The 21,216-nt window shown below is 32.3% G+C and overlaps 2 protein-coding genes across 6 annotated transcripts in view; both read right to left on the bottom strand.

Moving 5' to 3' along the window:
• LOC132907530 (palmitoyl-protein thioesterase 1-like) overlaps positions 1-21,216 on the bottom strand; it is a 72,675-nt gene that overhangs the window by 24,302 nt on the left and 27,157 nt on the right. The window lies entirely within an intron of this gene.
• LOC132907531 (trans-1,2-dihydrobenzene-1,2-diol dehydrogenase-like) overlaps positions 18,801-21,216 on the bottom strand; it is a 216,956-nt gene continuing 214,540 nt past the window's right edge. For all 3 annotated transcript variants that reach the window (XM_060960718.1, XM_060960715.1, XM_060960716.1), the window contains one exon: positions 18,801-18,958. In XM_060960718.1, the coding sequence (XP_060816701.1) occupies positions 18,816-18,958 (143 nt within the window). In that variant the 3' untranslated portion in view covers positions 18,801-18,815. The remainder of the gene's footprint in view (positions 18,959-21,216) is intronic.

Raw genomic sequence — 21,216 nt, forward strand, 5'->3', positions numbered from 1 at the left:
TCGAAACGAACATTGTGCGCACGCCATAACGTAGCAATAACAGTGTTCCATTATATGTAGGTAGACCAGCGAGAGGGAGAGGCGGAGGTGGTGGTGGTGGTGGGAGTGGTGGTGCGGTGGTGAGATTGCAAAACATGCCTAGATTAATGTTTTCTCATTCCACGGACCGCTTGTACAACCTCCATTCCCCTCGCTACTGTGATTCGTTCGCCAACCGCTACCCTTCCTAAGCCATGTTCCACCCCAGAATCACGGTAGCTCTGTCGCGTGACAATGAAAACTACGAATTGCATTGCGTTTCTACCTTTCCATAACTACCCCCCCTTCCGCCCCTTCCCTCTACATCTTCCGCCTCCATCGTCTCCTCGTCCCTGTCTTCCGCAGGAAGACCTCTTCACCACTCTTTTTCTCTTTCTCCCCCTGATCTTCTTCTCCGATTTTTCCTAAATTCTTTTTCCCTGTCTCATCCTTTAATATAGTATTTATTCTTGTTTCTTTGTAATAGGATTTGTTCAACTGTTTATTAGCTTTCTATGTATATATATATTATTTGTAGGTATTTAGGTACACGTCATGTACACGCAAGTCAAGAAAACAAATCATTTATTGTAAGAGCAAAATTATAACTACAATAAGTAAATAAAGTGTAATACTAGAAAAGAGATTTTTATCAGAATAGATTACGGATATGCTTATCGTTTTTCACAATTGCATTATGCACTCTCATATATTTTTTTAAAATTATCGAATTATTAGGTCATCCGAAAAGTTTCTTTCGTTTTATAAAGAAATTAACGGATGCACAATATTTTTCGTTTTATATTATTTTATCGAATTACGTACGTTTCATTCTGTTCTATCAAAATAAAGATCACAACGTTCGACTGATTAGGTTACATGTTTGTATAACGATGCATCGTTGTAAAAGACAGGTCTGTAGAAGAAAGACACTTTTCGGACAACCTAATACAATCGTTTATAATAAGAACGTGTAACTTAACTTGAAATTATTATTTTGTGGATTTGAATGATCAACCTAATCAGGTTAATCATTACCAAAACGTTAAACGCGGAGATAATTCTGTTTTACTTCTTATTTAAACGACGCATAAATAATACAGAAAATGTGTCTGCGTATAAACAAAAAACAAAAGTTTAGCGTCTGTGTCCAGGGATCAACGCCGCTTAAACGGAATCCGTCACCAGGATCGACATGACATGACATAGCGTTTAACGTGTTAAGTACCAAAATTCAACGACCTCTTTTGTCATTAACTTCTAGAATGACAATAAAAATTAAAAAGAATCAAACCAAATTGTTTAGTTGTATGGAATACTAAAGATGTACATACATGTAAAATTAGTTATTTAAGATTATATTTTTATTAAATCATCATATTTGTAGAACCGTATTTACATTCTATGTTATAAGTAGCCTGTTTGATCATGATCCAACTTGACACACATATCTGATCGTGCATTAAGATTATAGGCAGGTAAATACCGTGTCTTTTTTTCTTTCATATAATAATATGTAGTTACGTATACGTATTGCCTCGGATTTTGTCTTCTTTATATTATGAAATGTAGATAAATGCAACTGTATAATATAATATTTAATGGTTCACACTTCTCCCGAACCAACGATTCCTCAGTTTTCAAATAATATTTCAAGCCTCTACCCACATACATAACTGTATTGAGCAAACTATTGGTACAATATTCATATATAATATTAACAATTATTTCCCGTTACTATCCCCGGTTATAATCAATGTTAGTGGTTGTGTTTAAATTTGAAATTATACTTGACGTAAAAATGTTTGCATTATTTCATTCAAATATTGTATCCAATACAACTTGACAAAATTTATAATGGGTATACCATTCATCTTCTTACACAATAAAATCGACGATGTCATTTAACGTATTAGACGTAAAAGTCGATAGCGAATAATATTACATTGAAATTTAGTAACTACGTTATGTAACTATTCTTCGTTATATTATTGATTTGTCCTATCGTAACTATTATATTGTACCGAAAATAGGTACTAGAACAACTTTATTACGGAAGATTACTTTACGCTTGACAATTTGCCTAATTAGAAAAATTATGATACCGATTTAACGTTACCAATTGTGTCATCGAACTGATAATTCTCGTAACTGCTCTCACGCTGTTAGATATACCTTTATCTCCATACCAAACATTCTGTAATTAATTAGAAGTTCTATCTTTATGTAATGTTTTAGATATAAGTTTTTAAAGAACGTAAATAAATATGATTCTCGAATGTATGTATCGTTATTTACTTGTAAAACGGATACAGCATAGAAAGTGTATTACAACTGTAGCACTGTTTCCGTGGAGATGAGTAAATATAAATAAATACGAAAGGAAAGAGAGAGTTTTTTTTCGTCGTTATGTCGAGCATACTTCAGCTAGAAGAAATCTATTCATTAGTACCATCTTCTCCTGGGGCTGAAGGTGAACAAGCGGGAAGCGAAGGAGAGTAGTCTGGACTCCGAGAATTCCCTTTTATTCGCATTATTATGGTAATGACACTGAAAAGCCGAAAAATGTCAGGCTTTTGTAACAGAAGGTTTGTCCGCCTGGTCCATTCATTGATTACGCCCCGCCCCCCTCCTCCCACTCACCAACCCACCCCGTTCCTCCACCCTCTACCCTGCCGCCTACCCCTTCCTCACTAGACGGAGCTTGTATTTGTCGAGCAACCCTCTAGAGAAAAGTTAGTGGCTATTCGTACCTTTGGACAATGTCTCTACCAGCTTGTGCTCATCGATGTCGAATAAAGAAAAATGTATCCTATTTGTTTTGCTTCTGTCTCGTTGATACATAAAATTTACTTTACTAAACTTTACTTGGAAAATGCTGTTACTTCGATTATCGTTTTATTTTCTCAATTTTCATTTTCTTAATCACAGCTACAAACAACTTTTTCACATAGTATGTACATTTATGTAGCAACATATCCTTTTATGTACATTTCACATTCTATGATTTATTACTTTTTTCATAAAAATAACAAACATCTGGAATTTTATTGGAAATATTTTTGAAGAAAACGTAATATTTTAATAACTATAATTATTGCAAGGTTAATTTTTATTTTACTAAATAATTATGGTTACTATAGAACTATATGATTACGAATAGAATAAGATAGTGCAAGTTATTAAAATCGATGTCTCATTGAAACGTAATACGATAACAAGAAAAACGTACGATCAAGAAATGAAAATTTTAGTGTCGAAAACTTTATTTTTTATCATTTTTATTATATCATTGTACCTATATAGGCAGTCGTACAAATGTCGAAGTAATCGATAAAATTATAGATACAGAAATTAGAAGAATTACATAGAAATTGCTTTTCTATAATATTAAATTAGCTATAATAGCGTTTAATAATATACCTTTTGTTCGGTTAATTCCGTAAATTAACATCGAAGCTTTCCTCTCATCATCAAAAAAGACAACATAAATTTTCCAGATATCGTTCGAATATTTCTTTCTAAATCATTAAATTTTCCTCTGCTCGCTATTTTATGTATGTATGCATGTACCTGGATTGAATCTTACTTATTAAATATTATTCTAAACTTAAATATTAAATTTTAAGCTTATTTCTCTTGGAATTGATAAAAATGTCGAACGGATAGTTACGATAATAATATTAGAGCGAATGTTATTTAGCAATGCCGAAGGAGATACCCAAGCCACAGATTGAAACATACTCGTTACAATTAGAACCGCTACTGTAAAGAAGAGAACATCTCTGGAGATCGGAATAAGCGTGTCGACTCGATCGTATGAGCCAGTAAGTGAATTACCGATAATTAGAGGATGGTTTTACGAAGAATGGGGAAATTGGATGCGCGCCTTTCTGAATCTTTGTTAATCAGTTCCATTTTGCAAAGCATCGCTGCCGCAGTTCCCTCGACGACTGAATCGAGAATTCCAGGGCCGCCGGTTCTTCTAGAATTTCTCATCATATGTACGTAAGTACATCGTACATCCCCAATGTTACTTTTTATTTAAGTTACTCATCGTACGAATCGTTATTAAGCAATTACATCCTGTTCTATACAATTAAATAATCTTTAACTTGTTTTACCGTTTACCTCGTTCCTCGTTATTCCCACAAAGTAATTTCTAGTTTGTAAAATATTTTCAATGCATTTTGCATGGTTTCGTGGTATGGTTACAAAGATATAGAAATTTCCGGATAATTTGATACTTATCATCATATATTATCTACATACGTTTATAAATCATCGTTCAAATTTGAGCTGCAGCGTAAACTGTTGTAAATGAAATATTTGCTCGATTTAACTAGCGTGCTACACTATGGTGTAATTCGTTATGACGAATAACGTGTTAACGTTTATTAAAATATTTAAAACGAACTTCCCCTCCCTTTTTCTTCTTTCATAACGAACTTTCATTTCAAAGGCGATCGATTACCTACACGTTAAAATTCGGATTCTGACCGATATAATATCTAATAATAAAGGTAACGGTACACTACTTTCACGTGAACACAAATTTACAAAATAATCCGAAACATATCGTAGGGTGTAACAGAATAGCAAACAACTGCTAATGAAAATTCATTGCTGAATAATTTTAGTTCATCGCAGGATTGCGGCCCTGGAGAGTGGATCTAGCTCGGTCCGCATCCGCAGAAGGGTGGTTTTAATTACCCCTTCCATTACTGCAAAACCAACCCCGTTAGTGGATTCATTTAGTCACATTACCAGACCGCCCACCTCTCTCTACCAATCCCCCCTCTTTCTCCTTTCCTGGGTCTTTCTCTTTCGTTAACTAGTGGTTGGTACATGTTTCAAACCAATATTCCGTCTCTCTCTTTTCAACTTCTTAATACAACTCGTACATCTTCGCATACGTCGAATTATTTCACTTACGATTAGAGCAATATTATATTAGTTTCATCGTAAGTAGCTTTTGCTAATTTTTCACATGCAACCATTTATTACAACATATTATGTATAACCGGATATACAAATTTAATAAAATCTGAATATTTCGCGGAAATATTTTTCATCTTACTAAGAGTTATCATCTTAACGATTACGAAGGTATTTCATAGCAGGTTTCAAACAAAAGTTAATAATATTTTACCAAATAATTAACAACTACGTTGTTCAATAACACGTCTCCTCCACGTTGAAAAATTGTGCCATTTATCAATAATAGAGAAAATATAAGAGATATATAATGTTCAAAATGTTCGATTCGAATAAATACAATATCGAATATTATTAAAAGGAAAGTAGATATTCGCTACAATTTTTCGATTTAAAATATTTGATTTATTAAAAAAATGTTCTTGTTTTAGGGAAACTATTTGTACTTTTAATGGAATCATCGTTTCATTACGCATTGCTTGATTATTACTTGATTATCGAATTAGGTACAATCGAAATACACAGGTAAATGTAGAATCAGAAACATCAAGCTAATCTTGAGTAGACAAATATCGAGGTTGCTAGGATCATTTGAGATGTTAACTTCGAAATTGCATTTTTTTAAAGGAATCGAAGAAGCTTCGAAAAATTATTGAAATCTTAACGTCTAATGTAGTTAAATCGTATAATATGTATTTATCTAATATCACTTTCGCTTTCCCATAACATTTCTTTTTCTATCATTATGTGAAAAAACCACGCACAATGTTTAAATATTTGTACAAAGACTTACACGGAAGGAATCGCGACCAGAATAGATACGCTGAAAAATTAAAATATAACATTCTTACGTACAGGCATATTTTATTTTTCTTACATTCCTTTAATAAAATATGTATAATTTAATTTCTTTGATATAAATTAGCGGATGTTAATATCGATATGCAAATTTTCTTTTATTCATAAAAAAGTAGCATCTATCTCATGCCTATATTTCGTGAAAATATTTGAATGAATTTACTTCACCATTGAAGATTTAATTTAACGTAATGTATAATATATAAGTACGTACGCACATACATATTTAGGTACTTATCTAGACGCGTATAAGGTGATCTAATTAATCGACAGATCTCTTTCAGGTTATACGTTGCATATGTGCAATTCATATTATATAGATATAGATATAGGTATAAATGTTGCATAATCTCAGCGCGCATATTATATGCTACAGGTAGTTCTTTTAGTAGCTAGATGCGTTGCACAAGTTCAAAGTTTAACTTTTCGATTCCATAAATAGACGTTTATAATTCCTGGCATTGAGATTAAAAGGAATATTTGTCTCTAAATAAAATGATATTAACATGTATCAGCGTTAAATCTAATCGCTTAACGATATATTTTGTTTTGTTTCTTAACAATTTTGCATAGCACCTTATAGATACAATAGTAATACGAAGGTCTCATCGACATAGTAACTATGTACTTACTTCAATCCGTATTTAAAGCAGATATCCGAGACGCATTGACGTTGATATACCGTTGGTACACTTGCATCTAGCATTAAACGTCCCACTCTTCTCTTGCAATTGATAAAATCTCTAAACAACTATCAACATAGTTGACTTTGCGCAGAATACTTTTTACCGTACATATATCTTGCTGACTCGTACAATTAAATATGTATATTAACTCGAACGGCACTTTAGTACTAACAAAAAATAGCAAGCATAAGATATCGCAACAAATGAGTAGCACACCGAATAAATTTAATGTTTTTGTAATTTTTATGTCAGAAATTTGTTGGTTTGGGTGTTAAAAGAATTTTATTTTAAAGTATCATCTATAAAACTGTATATCCTAGTATAAAAGAAAAAAAGAGAAAATCTTGTCCTTCGAATATACCTACACTACGTATTTACATATAACAAGATAATCAGAAATCAAAATGATAAACCAGAATTCATAAAATATTACTTTTAATAATAATTTATACATTCTTCTCTATTTCGTAAAACTGGCAGCAGCTTTGAAACTGATTTATACAATTTTCTAATAAAATTCTAATGGATTTAAGCCCATTTCTGATAAATATCGATACATTTTCAAATTGCTTTTGTCTTTCAAACGCAGCTTTTACCAATAATTTTCTATTATTATATCGTGGTTTACAGATGTTACATATTATTTTAAAATATCTCCTTTTCTCTAACCATAGAAAGTAATCTTTTATATGTACACTTGCGTATATTCCGATGAAATATAAAATTTTCACTTGTGCTGATCGTTGCATATCTACCTGTGCGCAATAGCTGTTTAATTTTTTGTTTGTAAATTTTATTCAGATCTTTCCTCAGCATCCGATTCTACTCCAAATCATTCAATGCAACGTTATAAATTATAGGTACCTTATATCGTAAAGAGATTTTATCTGTATCTATCCATCTTTGATTACTAGTTTGAGACATTTGTTCACGTTATTATACATATATATGTCGATCCTATCTTTAATACATATCTACCTAATATTAGTGATCGTTGCGTACGATCGATTGAAAGATACAAAAATTAATCACAATAAATTTTTAACAAACCTATGTTGAACGTGTGTGAAAACAACGAAAGGTAGGGTTTTGTGTACGGAACTATTTACTAGTTGTGGACGATTGGTGTCTAACATTAGGTACTCTAGAAATATTATTGTATGTATTTAGTAAGCATAATCCTGATCTTCAGGAATAAATTTATAGTATAGTAGGTCCCACTTTGAGATATATATATACGAAGATAATGAAAATAATGGGACAATAAAAAGGCGTTAATGTAAAATAAATCGTAAATCATTGAACATTATTAAGTCAATAACAATAAGAATATATATTTACAAAAGTATTAACTACTAAACTTGTTATTATCGTAAACATTATATTTGAACATCGTGTATTATATTTAAATAAATCGTTAAACGGAAGAGAAGGAAAAAGTCTATCATAATTTAATTAGTATATGTAACATTCATGTATTAACGAGAAATTGCACAACGAAGTAACATGTACAGCGCTATACAAATTTCGATGACACAGGTACAATCTCCAATTCTCTTACAATTAGGCGTTAGGATAAAAAAACAGGTGTTACGCGTAAAGTGAATGGTTTAAATTGAAAGAATAAACGAAACCCTTTCCATCGATCAGAAGATTACGTTAGATAAATCGATTATTAAGTAGATACGTAAATACACGTATAAGAAATAATAAGATATACCGAGGGGATGGAGAAGGGTGAAGGGAAAGCGAAAAAGTGAAAGAGGGAGGGAGAGGGGAGACGGAGAAGGAGAGGAATAATAGTAAAAAGGAAAAAGAAGAGAGATGACGAGAACATGATAGAAGAGAAGCTGGCAATAGAGTGGTTTCTTGGAGGGTAGAGGGTGCATACAAAATGCGGTTTCCTCGAGCAGTACCGTCTTCGAACTTCTGAAGCTGAAGGCCTTTAGCAGCCCACCCTTCAGCTAGATTGGATGCGTTTAATTACCCCTGAAATATCGTTAATTACTCGGCCTCCGAGCAAGTTTGAGCACGGTTGGAAGTTCGAAACACACGAATTTGGTTGTTCCTTGTAGAAACTCGTCCTTTTCCAACCTGGTTTCCCCGATTTACTGATCCGTTGATTCGCTGATCCACCGATCCACCTACCCAACGATCTACCGGATTCCACCTCTTTTGTCCTCATTATCTCGACCGATGCGCTTTTCATCTTCCCTCCCACCTTCCTCTTCTCCTGCTTCTCCGCATCCATCCTTTATCCGTCCTTCTTCCTCTAACTTTAATCTTCTGTAAGCCACTTTATATACATAGGTACCTACTTCTGTAAAAACACCACTATCACCTACTATACTATGTATATTAACGAATGCATTTTCATTACTCTCATTTAAAAGAAATATCTAACTACCAACACTGTTGCGAAAAAATACAATTGCGAAGTAATTTATAATTCGATGAAATAATTTTAATTCGAATAAATAATTCTTAAATTGTTATTGGTGTATAATTTTCTATTGCGATTTACTAATTATATTAATTAAATCTGCAAATGCTAGAACAGCTTTGCAATGCAAACGATTCCGACAAACGAAACAAGTAAAAGTCATTATAGAAAATGTACTATTAATCGCGAAAGAAAAAGATGGTCGATAAACATTTATAGTTAGAACAGTTCTTCGAGATTCTGTCGAAACTTGTTATCGCAAAATAATTTTCATGCTGGAATTGCAAGAAAAACACGTCGTTTAATAGGACAAATGAAAGAAAGAGATTACACTTTAGAAGAGAGTATAGATAATAAGATTAATAATGTTGCGAAAGGTCGATGAGAATATTTTAAATTTTAAGGAATACGGTTGATACGATGTTAGTCTGGGCCTCGTAACTTTAATTAACAGAAGTCGACATGAATCGAACAATAAAATAATATGGAATAGGTTTGTTCAATCACGTTGCATTGTGAATTTCGATTGCTGACTTGTACGTATGTTAGGTTTTAAATAATTATATTCGAATCTGTGCGAGATACGGGTATGTATATTGTAATCAAAATATCGTTACAAGCGTGTTGTATATGTCGCGGATAAATGAGTACGATTGTGTACACGTGTATTACCATACAATTAGCGTTTAGATCGTTTACATGCACGGTCTTCTACTGGCAATATAGGAATTGAGAGCAGCTTCGAAGTAACGTCGAAAAGAAAGCGAACGTTTGTCGTCCAGTCTCGCTATACCGATTCTTAACGAACAAGACGCCAAGTTACACAACCGCACTTTCGGCGTTCTGACCGTTTTGTCCGAAGAGCGTGATTTTCTTATGTATATATAATAAAAATCCTAAAATCTCACGATGGAGGGGAGTCAAAAGCTTATTATGTGCATAGGCAAAGACTAACGTTTCAAGATTTGCGAGGACGATATCCTCTGTATGTTTATCACCAACTACCGCCGCTATCTTCTCATTGCCTAGATAAATACGTAGAATAAAAGCGTTTCAGTTTCCTGCATGCTCTCCAAGAAATTTGAAGAGTACAGGTGGAGACAGAATGTTCTTCGTCTGTAACCATAAAAATAATAACTTAGGACATACAGTTACCTATTATTTAAGGTACGAGACAGGTTCGTACTATGACGTAGCCAACGAAAGTCATAAATCTCCGTTTTCTATCCGATTTCTATCGACGCCGCGTATCGCGTTAAGATCTTCTACTTTCCGTTAGAAGGATAGAGATATTTTGTTGAAACGAAGCTAATTTTCTGTATGCTTAACAAACAACAAAATCTTGAATTTCAATAGCTGGCTGAATAAGTATGTTTGTGTTCGAACTGTTCAAGTTCAAACGTGTAACAGAGTGTTTGTCTGATTTGTGTGCTTTTACTATTGGATAATATCCGTCGAAAGATCGAAAAATATCTGAAAAATGTTTTTCTCGGAATGTTCTAGTTTTGCTTGGCATGCTCATAGTGTACGTTGATTGGCTGCTGACAACGATTTCCTCTTACGATCAACGACATTCTGAGTGTATTACATCAACATTTCATGCGATATCACCCGAGTTTGATTCAATATACAATTTTCGAAAAACATCCGTTTACACTTTCCGGTTCTATTATCGTAAAAACATCTTGAAAGGAAATGAACTTAGCAAAAGATGAGAGTAAAGACGATTTTCTAAACGAGCTCAGCTGGATTACTGTACGACGTTCAAGAATTTATGATGCTTCAAATGCGTAAGTTAATGAATACTATTTTAAGTCTTACATCGTTTATGATGCTAGTGAAATAAAAATTCTTATAACGAGTAATAGGTAATTATATTGTAACGACAATTGACGTATAAAACATCAAGTAATTGGCGTGATTGAAATACGGAAACTTCGCTCGTTACATGTTCTCTTTACCACGAGACTAACCCTTTCAGTTTGTGCCACGGAGAGATTCTAATTAATCAACTGGCCAATGTCCATACTCTACCTCGAATAAATGCACGCATTCAATCAATAGATTCCTTTGAAGCGTGTCACTTTTTTCAGTATGACACATTAAAGTATATTGCGTCTAGGATATTCACTACTCGCACAACTTAATTTATAACTAAGAACAATGCGATTGATATGACTGACAAGTATGAGAAATAAGTTTTTTTTTATTAAGGAAGTACATGTATGTTTAATAGAGCCATTATATAGGAAATGGTCAATGTTAAAACGACGAGATAAAGTTACTACAAAATGTTTGTGTGTACTCACACGTCATAAAAAATTGCACATATATGTATATATATAAAAATTTCTAAAAATTTATAAAAAGTCGTGAAGGCAATAATATTACTGGATTGGTAGCTCATCTGTTCATAATTAATTTTATTTGTATTTTCCACCAATGACGATTCAGAGTTTTGAAATAGCCATTTATAGCCATTTATACATACATATAATATATAGTTAATATGTACAGTTAACCTACAACGCCATTATACATACCTGCTTATAAATTAAATATATTAAATGCAGTATTCAATGTTATTTTCAAATATTGTGATACGATGACCTATATTTTTATTCGTGATATTTCGTCGTATTTTTAATTACTAATAATTGATAGAAATTCTAATTGTTGTTAAGAAAGTAAAAGATAACTCTTATAAAAATTTACTATTTTTGTTTTTTAAACAAATATGTTAAAGATATAAATTATTTTATTGATACGGATTGAGTAAGTACTTGGAACAAAATATGCACATATCTACTGTTGGTATTCTACATTATGTATATTCGCTAGAAGCTGCTATTAATTAAATTTTTTAAAATTGAAGAATATCAACGGGCATTAATCATTAGTAATGATCCATTACAAGTTAAGGCGCATTTTCTAAAATATTTAAGAACGCCTCTTTTCGAGTGTAGGTCTGCATATTTAGAACTTCTCGTCGTAAAGTTTACTTATAGTAGATCTGTACAAAAGATGTAACATAGATATCCAACTATATATACATATATGCAAACGGACATATAATTATGAGATGCGAGTATTAAACATACTCGTACATGCTCGGTATGCTGGAAAAAGAGATAGTGGTAGAATATTGAAATTGGAGTAAGTGCCGCTTTTAAATAGGAAGCATGGTATAATCATATAGCCTCTCTTCTTTTAAGATTAATGAAAATTATTACTAAATAAGTGTATTTTATTTTCTTGATTATACGAGTTGATTTTCTTGATTAAGAAAGTTAATTACATACGACATATAACGAATATATATGTAGACCGCACAGTTAATTAATGATGTATATTTAAATTTTAAAGTAAACAGAAAAAACCAAAAGATTTCCTTTCGTTTACCAGTATTCCAATAATAAGAATACATAAATCATCGAAGTACCATACTCGTCGTATGTTGAAAGTCGTATATCATTTTTCGTCATCATAGTCGTTTTTCATTTAATCTTTTCATTATACCCATTGTCTACAAAACAATCAAACGGTCAACCAGATTTGTGCAACCGTATCATTCTTATTGTTAGTATTGTGTGAATACTAACTGGCGTTATATTCTAAGAGGGTGGTTAAACGAATGTTAACGAGACCGTAAATGGAACAACGCAGTGTACAGGGGCTTGATTAAAATATTAATTGAGATGGAAATAATGATTCGTTGCGGTTCGGTGATTACATCGCCCTACTGTACTTCGTATCTTTGACTTTTTAATATATGCCACTGAATAGATTCTCAACCCTGATGAATCTAACCAACGAATCGTCTGATGCTAGAAAGCAACCTTGTTTGTTCATTTATAGTAGATTTTATCGATAAAAATATAACAATATAATACATAATCTTGCAACATCACGAGATATGTAAAATTGTATTTGTGTATTACATACATATATTCTTCTTTGCGTACCTACTTCTTCAATTGTAAGTACGCGCTGGACGATGGAGGACATAAAACTTTCAAGCAATTATTAATTATACTCCCATTATCAATCACATGTCGTTCGCAGAAATATGATCAACAAAATTCTTCAAATCTTTATCGCGCCGCGTTAGCTTCAATTCAACGTTTTATTTGTTTTAGATATTGTAATTATACCATGGTACGTATGTACATACACAGTGCCGTGAATAACTATATACAAAACTATCTTTAGATTTTTCAAAATATTAAAACAGAAATTGACAATTGAGAATTGACATATAATTTCGTATTATAATGTAAAACAAAACTGAAGATACAACAAAAATTTTCTCCTTTTGAAGCCTGGAAGAAACTAAATTTCATTTTAAAGAACTATTTTCCTTGTGTTTTTGGCTGTGAGAAAATATACACTCGGTGTTAATTTTGTTACATTTTTATTCGACATTTAATCGACTTTTCTTTATTTTTAATTACTTCTATTAATCTGCCAAGTAGACTGTCCAGTAACTTATTCAAAGTTTCGTTTTCAATATGCGCTCACCCGTATTTTATCCTTTTTTTCAAGTTCAGCGATATTTTCTGGAGGCGACTTCTCCTGATTGTAAACTTTTCTAGTTAGAATTCCCCAGAGATTTTCGATCGGATTCAGATCAGCACTCGATGCTGGCCGTGATAATAATTCTATTTCGAAATCTTGAAATCACTTTTCTGCAGTGGCGGCTATGTCTTGTTGAAAAATTGTCTTTTTCTCTTCTATCTCAGCTATGAAAGACTGAAACATTCGCCGTGTAATATCGTCAGATATTCTATAGCGTTCAATCTACCCTTTACAAAAACAATTCCACTTAACATATCCAAGCGTCATCAGTGATTTGTTGGAAATATAGTAGAAATAAAGCAGGGCATGTATTTGAGTGTACAATTAACGTATATCACAGCACTGTATGTATGTAAGTATATTCGAAATCTGTAATTATCGCGTTATGCATATACATTTTATTGTAAATAGCTATACAGATTACTTGGAAATTCTCCGACTATTAAAGCTCGATACTGCTTCAAGAATGCTCAGCTTATTTCCTTATTCCTCTCATCTATGCATGTATTAATCGCATATATTTAAGTAGATCACCTCACTCGCACATCAGCTACATCTTTTTTGTAAATCGTTGTCCACATTTAAAAAACATATGAAAAACGATTTACATTCGTTTTCACTTCCTCATCATGTATGATTAATGTCATATTTTTATTATACGTTGATATATGTTCTTTTATGATAATTATATCTGAATCAAAGATCACTAACCGTACTAATCAACAAATAAGTAGGTAAATAATATACATAATCCGGAGAAGTTCTATTGCTTAAACACCTTTCACCTTCTTTTTGGCTCGAGGACATATGTCAGTATATTGAAGAGTGTTTCAAGAACTCAAGTTAATCGCATCTTTCCGTTTCTCTATACATTTTGTTTATTCGTGATTTCCTATTTCAGGCACATCGCTGACTTTGCCACCAAAATGGACCTATCTCGAACTCTTGAACATCCGCGATATTTCATACGTTGTACACATTTCGAGAGTCATTCGATTAAATTTCACGGTTTGTATTCTAGTATCTGCGATTCCAATCTGTTCTTTTTCGGAGCGTAACAATTATAATTTCATTTTTGTTTACACAGTGTAACTGATGCAAAGTAGAATTAAAGACAGAATACTAGTCAGTTACACGAGTTAATAAAATACATTATTTGTCGTCTTATCAAAAGATTTAGATCATTTAATTACTAAACTTTCGAATTTTGACTGCACTTGGCGAATTAATTGGTTTGAATCTCTTCAATTCGAAAATTTATGACACCTTAATACGGCGTATTAATCGATATTCATTTCCAATTGAATCGCCAAACAATTAATGGTAACGTCCCATTCATAAGCAAAACATAAAAGGATGAACGGAAACAGAATTTGAATGGTAATCTCTTCATGTAATCTATGACTATTGTGAAAGACGTTAGAAAGGGCGATGGTATAGGGCAAACAATTGAAAAGAGAGTCATTGTCTGGCAGCCGTTGAAAACATAAGGGAACAGTTGGGCCTCCATTAAAATCACCTTTTATGAAAACTAATCACATAGGCCGCACATGCTCCACTGACTTTAGGGTGCGTCTCAATACCTACGTTAAACCACTATATTTTATTATTCCGTATTTAGTAGTCCTCGGAACAAAAAAGTCAATTTGCTAAATGTGTTCGTCTTATACTCCAGTATACGGTTATTCACATTGATAAATATCTAGACGCAGCACTATCTGTGTATTTGTTGCTTTGTACTTACAGGAAAACATATTTTAAATTTTCTATTTAAGTATTGCTTGTTGTACGAAACTACGAATCATTCCATATATATGTATGTAGCTTGAAAATACGTAAACAATTTCTTTCTAAGGATAACTGTAAAAAACATTTACTGTATGTGCAATATTTTAACAAAATATTGCTTTATTTTCACGTCGCATTAATATACCAACGCTTGTTTACGTTGCGCGATTTACCAATTCTTAGAAATAGTTCGAATCGCAGTTCAAAATAGATTTATTTTATCCAATCGTTATCTGCGATTAATGTCAGAAAAGAAATTAACACCAATACTTCTATAATAAGTCCATATAAGACCAAGAAATTTATGATATCACCAAAAGTCCTTTGACAAAAGACAACTTGTAATTTATCATAGAGAACAGAGTTAAATTATCGTGAAATTGAACAGCAAGTATTAGAAGATATAAAGAAAATCGCATCGAATTTGAGAAACAAAAACTCTCTTTATTAAACAATTAAAAGTTACCGTTAGAAAGAAGTTGTTTACGTACTTACGAGCTACGACAAATGGTTCGTATTCTCAAAGAATAAACAACACTAGTCGTGCGAACCCCACTTTATTAGTTTTGTGGTTGAGTAGGGTTCCTCACCACTCGCTACTAACGAACTAACCTAACCGAGTCCATTAGTAATGTCCTAACTATAACATTCCTCGGGTAAGTGCTAATAAATAAGTTAGCCAAAAAATATAGGGATTAAAATACTTACAGCAAATAAAGTAACGAAAATCCTGCACCCGTGTCACACTTTATGCAATGCAGTGGGACGAATCGTATATGTACATATGTATCTATATCTACGGAGACTGATGAAAATATTAAGTAATTTGAGGTTATGAACATTATCCTATAGTAGTAATGGATGCGAAATCACAGAAAATGTTTTAAACTTTTTAAACTTGACTTTTAAACGATAAACACTTTCACTTTTGAAGTCGGCTATCGTATTTTAATACAAATAATTAATATTATAGTGCGACACATTCGTCTAATTATTAAGAACTTATTAATGTGGGGGAAGCCGAAATGATATTGTATATGTATGTTTCTCAATGCTTCCGACAAATTTTCATTTTTACTTCATTTTCAAAAATGTTTGAAGTTGTCCGAGGAATTATTGATACCCAAATGATCACCAACCATCCTAACTCTAATATGTGTATGTAAATTTCAACTGCAACCAGCTGTGACTTTGAAAAGAATTAATAAAATTGTGTACCTATCAGGGAGGAAACGCGACTTATTATAACTTCATGGCAATCAATATTGTCGCCCGGGCACTGATGATTTTCTTGCATAGCTATCTATTTACAATTCTATATATATATGTGTGTGTGTATATTTTATAACATATCGTAATAGGGAGCAACTCTGGATACGTGTTTTCGATACAAGGATCCGGTTAAGTCTAACGATTCTCTTGTATTTGGTCGATATTCCGGATATCGCAAAGGACCAACCTTCTTCATTTTCTGCACAGCGTGCACGTGCCGTCAAATAATCGCAACAATACGTCCTGCCCCTTTCTTGAAGTGGTGGACGACACGATCATGGCAAATTGAACTTTACTTTGAGGAAAATTGTTTCGTCGTTATAATATTAATTGTATTTTATTGTATATTGTATAAATTGTAATTTATTGTATCTGTCGGGATCTAAGAAGTTTAAAGTATTTGTTTCTTGTGATTTCACATTCATTAGTGGGTCAAGGACGATGCTTATAACAATTATAGATATCGATAAGAAAGAGTAATTTATATTTTCGTCCATGTCCGTAAATATGTAGATACTCATTACACAATTCGTCCATTCATGCCACTGTGCATCGAAAAATGCGCGGAAAATTCCGTTTGTCCTCAAATCTAATCGTAGCGGGTAATAAGCTTGGGAAGCGCTCCGATTCTAACGCAAATATGACAAACTAGATACTAATGAATTCAAGTACATAAAGGAACGCGTCCGAATATGTTTCGTTTCGTTTGGTAATAGTGACTGGTGAGGGAAGCGCGTCTATTCTATTCTCTTACTTTTTTTTTTTTTATTTTATTTTGGTTATTTTACCATTTGTCCTTATGGACATTTGGTAAAGTGTTATATCTTATTGGTGAAGAAAAAAAAAAAGAAATAAAAATAAATATAGCATGTGGGTGGCTACCCCCAGCCGGGTGCCAGCTTCGTTTTTTTTCTAAGTTATATCTTTTATGATTCTCTTACTTGACCAGAATAGTCTGAGCGAGCGTTAAATCTTTAGTAGTAAATCGTTTACTTATCTTACTTGTAATTAAATGGCCTGAAATCACCATCACACGAAACAGAAGATTATCTACATACTTATATCTTCTAGCGTTCGTACCATTGATCGATAAGCAAAGTATTTGAAGAAATTAAATTCTTTAACAAATTGAATTTTTCACTTTAAATTAAATACTGAATACGAATATTAGCAGTACCACGAGAAAAAGCTCCGATTAACTACTTTTAGCAATATTATAATAGTAGTAAAATAAAACGTTTATGGTTTATAGATACATATCAATCTATTAATTAACTAATTAGCGTCTAATTTTCAAGCTTATCGTTAATTATGTAAATCGATAATGTTTGAAGCGAATTGTTAGAACAGGCAATTAACTGAGGTACATGAATAGTGAAGAAGCAGAAGCAAGTAGAAAAGGGGTAAGGAGAATAAGGAAAATTCCTATTGGACTCTCGTTTTCTGGAAGAACGATTCGCGAATCTGAGTTTCCCAGCGAAGCTACCGATTCTAAGCATCCAGGGACGAAAAGCAACTATGGTAGGAGGCCAGACACGGCGATCGGTTCGAACAATACCCATTGTCCAGCATATCATTTTCACGATTTTCCATCGGTCGACTTTCAACCGAGGAAGACTTCGTTCGGAGCCACCGATGAATATCGTTCCTCGATTTTCACTACCGCTACAGTACCAGCACCTTCTCGTTTCTCTTTGGTAAACCGCTCGAGCGGATAAAACGAACACAATGCCTTTTGTTTCTCATCTTCAACGCCTATCGATGCGGAGATTCGTCATCCTCGAAGAATTGATTTTTTGATCAGCTTTTCGAACCCTCCTTCCATTCATAATAATCAATTTCTCAACAAGTACCTATATCTTATACTTTCCTTTTCTTTACAGTACTATCGTTTACTTATGTATCATGTGAAATACCCCATAAAATTAACTGAAGGTATTTCACAATTTTGTATTGTAATATATGTGTATTATTCTTTATCCTTTGTATACCTTATATATATAGTATATATAGTATATAGTAGTATTATATATATATATATAATATATTTAAAATATAAAATATAAGATATATATATGAATAATGTATATATATATATATAGGTATGTAAATACCATTTTCATCTGAATTAATTCCATTATCTACCAGTGGATAGATACCATTCTTAATCTTTAAAGATCAAAGTTTAATTATTATAACTTTACCAATGAAGCATTAAACATACATTAAAACGATTATAAAAGTTCACAAAATATTGTTTTAATCGTAAGAAGATTAATTTTTAATTTCCCAATTCTAAACATAGGTGCCTCATTACATATTTTGTTATTCATGTAAAAAGATAAAGAAACAAAATGATTATAGCTTTCAGTTAATTCTACTAAATCGTAATAATGTAATGACTTTGAAAGCGTATCATACGTTTAATTACATGTAAGTATGAATTACATGAATAGTTACGATGAACGAAAGTATGAATTATTTTCATTTGTCATTATCGTCAACTTGTATCGCGAACGATGCTTTATGAAACTTTTGATATTAGTGAAGAAAGATTCTGATTTTGTATCAAGCTTGCATCAAAGGTTTGCACTAAAGTGGAGAAGAACACATGTTTTTTGGAAATTTATAAATTAAGTAGCTAGAGGACCGTTGTGGAAGTTGAGCGTATTAAATTATATCATAAACAGATAAATACCTATAAAATGATACCTAGAAAAAGATTTGGGGGGGGGGGGGTGAAGAGACAGAGAGAAGAGTTCGTCTTGCTGCGAAATTCTGGAATGACGAGTAATCATAATTTCGACAGAGTCAGTAGTATTCTGAGATTGAGATATATAATAAGCCTGAGGCTGCGTTCACATCACAGGGAGACAGTCCGATACGAGTGAGTAGGTACATTATACAAACGGAATACCTACCCCAACCTATGCCAACCTACCCGCCCATTGGCATCAAACCAACTACCACTACTATCATCGCTACCGCTACTACTCACCCTCTTATTGCGTGACTGTATCCTTGAGAGGTACTCCCACTATCTACAATCTACAGGGTGATTTTCTTGAAGTACCTATTCGCTCATAATGACATTTTATTTAGATCGCTTCACATACATTTCCTAATGGACTATTTATCGATTGATTCAACAGAGCCAGTTGGAAAACGATATAGATATTAAACAGAAAAAAGTTCGCGTACATACACGTACGTATATCAATGTTAGATTTACAATTAATTCGCTAATTTGCTCTCCTAATAAATGTCGTTGGTCCCAATGGTGCTATTTCCAAATACCTAATTGAATTTTTGTGGTTTAATAAGTACAAGTCTAGTGTACTGTATGTGCCTGTATTGTATATTTATTAGAGTACTACAAAATCCTGACTACCAGTGAAATTGAATTTCAAAATATACAGACATCAATGGTGAACGTTTTATATTAGGTCGTTCGAAGAGTTTCTTTCGTTTTATAAGGAAATTAATGGATGCACAACATTTTCCGTTTTATATTATTTTATCGAATTACGTATGTTTCATTTTGTTCTATCAAAATAAAGATCACAACGTTCGACAGATTAGGTTTCATGTTTGTATAAAGATGCATCGTTGTAAAAGACGTGTCTGTAAAAGAAAGACACGTTTCGGGCAACTTAATATATTTACATCCTAATTGAAATTCGTAAATTCGACACAGAAACAAAAACAATATTTGTTATCGATATAAAGCTGGAGCAATTGATCTGATTTATCTTCATAAAATCTTAATTTCACTATCGTATTTTAAAAGTCATGTTTCTATTCTTACTATAACTAAATAAGAATTAAATAAACAACGAATAAGAAATGAATTCATGCGTGATGTACATATTAACACCAAAACTATGTTATTATTAAAATCAGTACTTATGATAAGACAAAATAAAAATATGTAGAGAATTAATTCATAATATTGCTAATACCTTCACACTATTGTATTTTAATTTTGCATGCTGTAATGAAATTAGGAACTTTTTAAGTATTCGTTACCTATCGTAATCAGCGGTACAGAGATACTATTGATTAAAAACATATACATACTTGTATGTACAAATATGCATATCCATAAAAGATTGATAATATAAATTTAAAATTTTTAAGTATTTTTAAACGCATATCTACAATCTAACAAAATGCGCACAAATCAAATCAAATTGTCAATTGTCTATTGGAAAGGAAAACTAACCAAATAAAAATATATATGTATGTATAATATGTAACCGTGGATTCATCAAACCTTCATACTTTATACTATACTCTTACTGTATGAATCCAATTTTGAAAAATGTATAAAAATATAAAGATATCTACTAATAATTTTTGCTATCAACAAGTGAATGGAAAAAACTAATATTTTTAAAATAAGTTCGTTTGTTGATAGTTCTTTGCTTCGGTACTTACTAGATGATAAGAAATATTATAACTAAATATCTACATATATGTATCGGGTTGCTTGGAAACTTCGTTCCGATTTTTAAGGAATTTCGTCAACATGAAAGACCATATTAAAAAATTTTTCGCCAAGAAACCTGTGAGGTTCTGGAAGGATGGAATATTCAAGTTGCGTGGAGGATGGAGGAAGATCGTGGAATAAAA

The sequence above is a fragment of the Bombus pascuorum genome, chromosome 5 (genome assembly GCF_905332965.1).
Source record: "Bombus pascuorum chromosome 5, iyBomPasc1.1, whole genome shotgun sequence".
Classification (NCBI taxonomy): Eukaryota; Metazoa; Arthropoda; class Insecta; order Hymenoptera; family Apidae; genus Bombus; species Bombus pascuorum.